The 6,742-nt window shown below is 60.6% G+C and overlaps 1 protein-coding gene across 1 annotated transcript; it reads left to right on the forward strand.

Annotated features, from left to right (window-relative positions):
* Window positions 1-1,244: 1,244 nt before the first annotated feature.
* YARS1 (tyrosyl-tRNA synthetase 1) lies at window positions 1,245-6,553 on the forward strand. The gene is made up of 14 exons (XM_074162050.1): window positions 1,245-1,265; window positions 1,376-1,440; window positions 1,758-1,904; window positions 2,014-2,189; window positions 2,406-2,535; window positions 2,882-2,962; window positions 3,285-3,377; window positions 3,582-3,717; window positions 3,877-3,962; window positions 4,410-4,545; window positions 4,865-4,959; window positions 5,075-5,268; window positions 5,410-5,551; window positions 5,793-6,553. The coding sequence occupies exons 1-14, from the start codon at window positions 1,250-1,252 to the stop codon at window positions 5,901-5,903; spliced, it is 1,608 nt and encodes a 535-aa protein (XP_074018151.1). The 5' UTR covers window positions 1,245-1,249; the 3' UTR covers window positions 5,904-6,553.
* The last annotated feature ends 189 nt before the right edge of the window (window positions 6,554-6,742 follow it).

Consider the following 6,742-nt stretch of genomic DNA (forward strand, 5'->3'; position numbering starts at 1 on the left):
CAACCTGGCCTGAAATGGTTCCAGGGATGGGGGGATCTACCACCTCTCCAAGCAGCCTGGGCCAGTGTCTCACCTTCAGTGTAAACAATTTCTTCCTTATATCTTGCCTACATCTACCTTCTTTAAGTTTAAAGCCATTACCCCTTGTCCTATTGTTACGGCCCTCTAAAAAGTTTGTCCCCATTTTTCTTAGAAGCCCCCTTTAGGGACTGGAAGGAGCTCTAAGGTCTCCTTAGAGCCTTCTCTTCTCCAGGCTGAACCTCCCCAACTCTCTCAGCCTGTCCTCACAGCAGAGGGGCTCCAGCCCTCGGAGCATCACTGTGGCCTCCTCTGGCCCCGCTCCAACGGGTCCATGTCCTTCTGATGCTGGGGGCCCCAGAGCTGGACACAGTACTTCAGGTGGATACTTTATGTGGGTTTCTAGCACAGCTTCAGTAAATAATGAGATCAAAAGACAAAACTACTGAGAAACACAGTTCTGCCAAGGCTCACGGACTGGCCGTATTGCCCGCTCCACTCCCCACAGCCAGACACAGATCCCACCAACTGACAGCACTGCGCTGCCCTGGGATCTGCGCCCTGATGAGAGAACGGGGAGCAGAGGGAGGCAATCATGGCCTAACACTTCCCTCAGCCCCGTGATTTACCCACGACAAGGTTATCTCCTTTGAAAAAGCAAAATCGTGAGAGGTGAGGACTGTGCTCTCTTCTCACCCCACAGCACACAGGCAAATACCGGCCTTTCACCTCTGCAGCTCCCTAACTTCGCCCTCTCTATGACAGCTTTACTCGTACCCGCTCTAGGCCTGTCCCTACCTCAGCAGCCCCCTTTTAACCCCCATCCCGCGGGCACGGCCCGGGACCGCCCAACCGGCGCCCAACAGCGCTGCGCGGGGCCGGGGCCGCCCCGAGGGAGGGGCCCGGCCCGCCCCCGGCTGCTCCTCCTCCTCCCGTCCAGGCGCCGGCTGCTCCCGCGAGCCCCGACCGGGAAAAAGGAGCAAATAACCTAAATCGATAAACAAGAAGCTATACTAAGACCAATGAACTGCCGGGGCCTGGGCCAGGCCTGGCGGCGGAAAAGGCCGCGCCGCGCTCACCCGCCGCCATTTTATCACACACACATACACCCCCGCCCGCGAGGCGCCTCCCGATTGGCGGAGCGAGGCCCCGCCCCCTCCTCATCGGCAGCTCGGCGTTCCGACGCCGGAAGTGACGCCCAGGCGCGGCGGGCGAGCGCCGAGCGGGGCTGATGCAACGCGGGGAAGGTCGGTGGGGCCGGGCCGGGGGGGAGCGGGGCGGCCCCGGGACCGGGCAGGGCATCGGCGGGCTCCCGGGAGGGCTGGTGACTTCGGTAACGTTGTCTCCTTCCCTGTAGCTGCCGCCATGGAGCCTGCACCCGGCCCCCAGGAGAAGTATCACCTCATCACGCGGAACCTGCAGGTACTGGGGTGGGGGGATCGGGGCCTAGGCAGGCCGAGGCGGGGAGATCGGGGCCTGGGCAGGCCGGGAGGGGGAGATCGGGGCCTGGGGAGGGCGGCTCCGGACCGAGGCAGGCCCTGGGCATAGCGGAGGGGATCCTGGATCAGCCTCAGGACCTGTCAGGAGCCCCGGGGACACGCTGCATGAATGGTGGGCCGGAGCCTGGGCACAGCTCGGGGCTAGGCCATTCAGCAGAAACGTTTTCCTACCCACGTCCTCCCTCAGCGTGTTTCTGGAGAGGCTCAGCCCTACCAGATGTTTGTCTTGGCCCTCCACAGGAGGTGTTGGGGGAGGATAAGCTCATGGCCATCCTGAAAGAGCGAGAGTTGAAGATCTACTGGGGGACTGCCACCACGGGCAAGCCGCACGTGGCCTACTTTGTGCCCATGTCCAAGATTGCAGACTTCCTGAAGGCAGGGTGTGAGGTAGGTGGCCAGGCTGGGAGCCCTGTGTGACTCTGTTGCCACGCCAGTGGGTGGGAATGTGCATTTCCCCTGAGCAGGGCGGCACTGACTCTGTCCCCCTTTGTACCAGGTGACGATACTCTTTGCTGATCTCCACGCTTACCTAGACAACATGAAGGCCCCTTGGGAGCTGCTGGAGTTGCGCACCCGCTATTACGAGAACGTGATCAAAGCCATGCTGGAGAGCATTGGGGTGCCCCTGGAAAAGCTGAAGTTTGTCCGGGGCACTGACTACCAGCTCAGCAAGTGAGTCCTGGGGCGTCTGGCCCTCTCAGGAAGAGAGAGCCTGAGCTGGGGCTCTGCTGTCCCTGAGCCTGCTCCCAGGCACTGTCATTCAGGGAACAAAGTGAAGGTGCCTCCAGATCTGGGCTCCTCTTGCTGTGGCTAGAACCAGTGTTTACATGAAGCGGCTCTAAAAGATGTCTCCCTCCCTGGTGCTAACAGCGCTGTCCCTTCCCACAGGGAGTACACGCTGGACGTCTATCGCCTCTCCTCTGTGGTGACGCAGCACGACGCAAAGAAGGCGGGTGCGGAGGTGGTGAAGCAGGTGGAGCACCCTTTGCTGAGCGGTTTGCTCTACCCAGGCCTGCAGGTGCGTCGTGGCGAGGCCGGTCAGCGGAGCTGCTGGGCTGGGGAGGTGCTGGGGGGAAGCCGGGACGGCAGGGACGCATGAGGCTGAATGCCAAGGTCGTTATACTCCACCCCGATATTACACCTGGCAGCAGCACAAAGCATAACCTGAACACAGAGCTGCTTTTACAGCGACTCCAGCCAACTGCAGCACAGCAGGCAGTCCAGGGAGCTCCCAACCCTGTGGCAGGATTGACCTGGAGGAGACTGGGCAGATCCTGGGGGATGAGCAGGACCTCCAAAGGCTGAGCGCAGCTGGAGCGTGGAGTCTTGGGTCCAGTCTCAAGGCTGCGTGTGTCTTTCCGCAGGCCCTGGATGAGGAGTACCTCAAGGTCGACGCACAGTTTGGAGGAGTTGATCAGAGGAAGATATTCACCTTTGCAGAAAAGGTGAGGAAATGGGGGTGTTTCTGAGCCCCCTGCGATGCTGACGCCTGGCTCAGGGTTCAAACACTCACTAATCCATTGGGAGAAGTGTCTGTGACTTTGGTTGGCACCACAGCACCCTTTGCAGCTCCTGCTGCTGCTCTCGTGGTCTGCAGGGCTCTGGTGTGCTGCCAGTATCCCTGGCTGTGGCTTTCTGCGCCCCGTGAACTCACGATAGCTTTCTGGGTCCCCAATTTACCTGGACCCAGGAGCAAACAGGGATTGTGGGTTAAAGCTGATCTTCAGAAGAGGATTGTCCATGACTTGCCTCCTTGCTTTTTCCCAGTACCTTCCTTCCCTGGGCTATGCCAAGCGCGTCCATTTGATGAACCCCATGGTTCCTGGTCTGACAGGCAGCAAAATGAGCTCATCAGAAGAGGTTGGTCCCTGAACGGTGGCTGTGGTCAGGGGTTCTGCAGGGGGATGGGTTAATGGCTGGGCGTGCAGAGGCTGCACCCCAAGAGAAGGCGACTTCTCTCTCTACTCATGCTGGGGTCTAAGAAGAAGTTGCAGCAACTCCAGCACGAGTTGTCTCTTTTGGGCGAGAGGTTGGGTAAAAGGCTGCGGATATCTCTTCCTGCAGGACTCAAAGATCGACCTTCTGGACCGCAAGGAGGATGTGAAGAAGAAGCTGAAGAAGGCTTTCTGCGAGCCAGGGAATGTGGAGAACAACGGTGTCCTCTCCTTCATCAAGCACGTCCTCTTTCCCCTCAAGTCAGGTGAGGAGCTCCCCACGCTTGGGCGCTGGGGCTAGTTTTTCTGTGGGTAAGAGGAGGGGACAGCAGTGTGTGTCCCCTGAAGCTGGGTGGTTTACCTGGCTGAGCAGAGGGTGAGTCTCCGCTTGGGTTAATCTGAGCATTAAAATCTGTGTGTTGCAGAATTTGTCATTCTACGAGAAGAAAAATGGGGAGGAAACAAAACCTACACGGCCTATGAGGCCCTGGAGAAGGACTTTGCTGATCAGGTGAGTGTCAGGAGGGACTGAACCGCTCCTGAGAGCGCTGTTGGAGGGCTCTCAGCAGCAGTGGGAGACAGAAATCCACACTGGAGAAAGTGTGGAGCAGAGCACGGCCCAGTGGCTGTAGGGTGGCAGGGTGCTGCTCACCAGGAGAGCCCGAAGGTGAGAGGACTTGGGGGCAGCAGCTGTCCTGGTGCAGGACAGGACCACATCAGCCACATCCTGGAACAGGGCAACAGTTTAACTGTTCCCAGCTGAGGCTGCAAGTGAAAGCGTCCAGAAGAGGGGCTTTGTTTTCCGAGGAGGAATGAGTCTTAAGTGCTGGGTTCATCTCCCTGCCCTGCATCATCTCCAGTTCCTTCTTCTTTGGCCTCAGATCAGTGATTCAAATTCAGCTGCTCCCCCTGCCTGGGAGGAAACCAAGCAGGAACCTGTCTGTTTGTCATGATACAGGTCGTGCATCCCGGAGACTTGAAGAACTCGGTGGAAGTGGCCCTGAACAAACTGCTTGATCCCATCAGAGAGAAATTCAACAGCCCGGAACTGAAGAAATTGACCAACGCAGCGTATCCCGACCCTTCCAAAGCCAGTAAGGAGGTGCTGGGAGCTCAGGAAAGTGGGGCTGGGTGGGAGAGTCCCTTCAGGGGCTGAGGTTAGAGAGAAGTTTGGAAACTTCAGTTTCAGGAGCAGCCCCAGAGAGCATTAGGAAGGGTGAGGAAAGGCCAACAGCAGGGGTGTCTGCCTGGCCTGGAGAGGACAGAGGAGGGACCATGCTGTCTGGTCTAGAGACAAGCAGGGAATTCAGGGAGCCCCAGGGCCAGCGTTTGGGGGTCACTGTGTGCTCCCCAGGGCCTGGCCAACTCCCTGGCTTTATGCTGAGCGGCAAAACTGTTCCCTTTGCACTGCAGAGCCTGCAGAGAAGGGCACCAAGAACTCGGAGCCAGAGAATGTGGTCCCATCCCGGCTGGACATCCGTGTTGGCAAAGTGATCAGTGTGGAAAAGGTACGGGTACAACGGGGAGAGGAGAGTAACCTTCCCAGGTGGTGGCATGGGCACTCAGTGCATGTAGGGGGGCTCTGTCCCCTTCCCTGCTCCTCACTTTGCTTCTGCTTGGCAGCACCCAGACGCTGACAGCCTGTACGTGGAGAAGATCGACGTGGGGGAGCCTGAGCCCCGCACCGTGGTGAGTGGCCTGGTGCAGTTTGTCCCCAAGGAGCAGCTGCAGGACAGGCTGGTGGTGCTGCTGTGCAACCTCAAGCCCCAGAAGATGAGGGGTGTGGAGTCTCAGGGCATGGTGCTGTGTGCCTCCAGGTGAGGGAGGGGACATAGGGGGGCCGTACCCCTCCGGGGGTGCAGTCCAGACCCCCCTTTCCTGTCCCAGAGCCTGGTGGTTCTGGGGGGCAGATGGGTGCTGCCTTGGGGTGACTCTGCTTCTTCTACACCCCTCCGCAGTGTGGGGGAGCCGCGGCAGGTGGAGCCCCTGGACCCGCCGGCCGGGTGCTGCGCCGGGGAGCGCGTCTACGTGGAGGGCTACGAGAGCGGGGAGCCCGACGACGAGCTCAAGCCGAAGAAGAAGGTCTTCGAGAAGCTGCAGGTGAGGGGCTGCACCGGGAGCCTGGGCCACAGCTCAGAGTAGCTGGGGCTCCAGGCATTGAGTGGGGCAGCGCTTAGGGCCAGTGTCCCCACTTGCGTGACCCCAAATTAGCTACTGGCTGCTCAGTGCCCCTGTTTGCTACTGTCAGCAAAGCCGGGGAGGAGACAAACCTCCCCACCGGCTGAGCAAGGTGCCACCGGCAGCCCAGGCCTGACCCTGTCTCCCCTGCTTTGCTCCCCAGGCCGACTTCTGCATCTCTGAGGACTGTGTGGCCCAGTGGAAGCAGAAAAACTTCCTGACCAAGCTGGGGAGAGTCTCCTGTAAAAGCCTGAAGGGAGGGAGCATCAGCTAACAAGCGCCAGAGCCGCTGCTCGTGCCTCCTGCCTGGTCCCCTCCATCGCTCCAGCCAGGCTCTCCTCCCCGGTCCCTGCCATCTCCTCCCCAGTGCCCCGAGCCGGGGGCTCAGCTCTGCGGGACCTGGGGGCTCTGGGACTGAATTTGCAGCCTCCCAACCTGAGGAGCTGCCTCTGACATCCCTCTGGCCCTGGAGCCTGCTCAGTCAGCATCCGTGCCTCGGCCGTGGGCCAGCTCTGGGGACTGGCATCTGGGACCTGTGTGACTTGTGCCCGTGGCCTCGGGCTCTACGCTGGGGCCATCGGCTCGCTCCCAGTTGTGCTACAGAGTGGATGCCTTGCCCGCTGGCCCCAACTGGGACAGCAGTGAGGGCAGAAAGGGAAGGCTGCTTGCTCGAACCTTTGTTGCTGCTAACAGAGCTGGGGGCAGCTGCCTGGCACCCCCTGCTCTGCCCAGGCACCCCCTGCTCCCCACTCAGCCCCCCCCCCTTCCCCCAGGGGGCTGGGGCTGCTGCTGGGGCTGCTCTTGGGCCAGGAGCCCAGGCGGCACCGGTGGGTCTGTCCTGAGCCCGTGGGGGGGTGGCACGGGCCTCGAACACTGACTCGGGAACCATCTGTCTGTCGTAAACCCAAATAAAACGTGAAGCTGAGTGCGCCCGAGTGTGCCCGTCTGTCTGGGGGGAGGTGGCCAAGTTGGCAACTAGCCCTGCTCCTGTGGTTTAGTGCTGCCCGAGCCCTCTGCCCCCACTCTGTGGGCAGCGGGGCCAGGAGCCAGCCCCCTCGCGGGGGGGGTCTGTGCCCACCCCAGGGCTCAGCACCACCGGGAAGGGCTACTGCC

Source organism: Numenius arquata, chromosome 21 (genome assembly GCF_964106895.1).
Source record: "Numenius arquata chromosome 21, bNumArq3.hap1.1, whole genome shotgun sequence".
NCBI lineage: Eukaryota > Metazoa > Chordata > Aves > Charadriiformes > Scolopacidae > Numenius > Numenius arquata.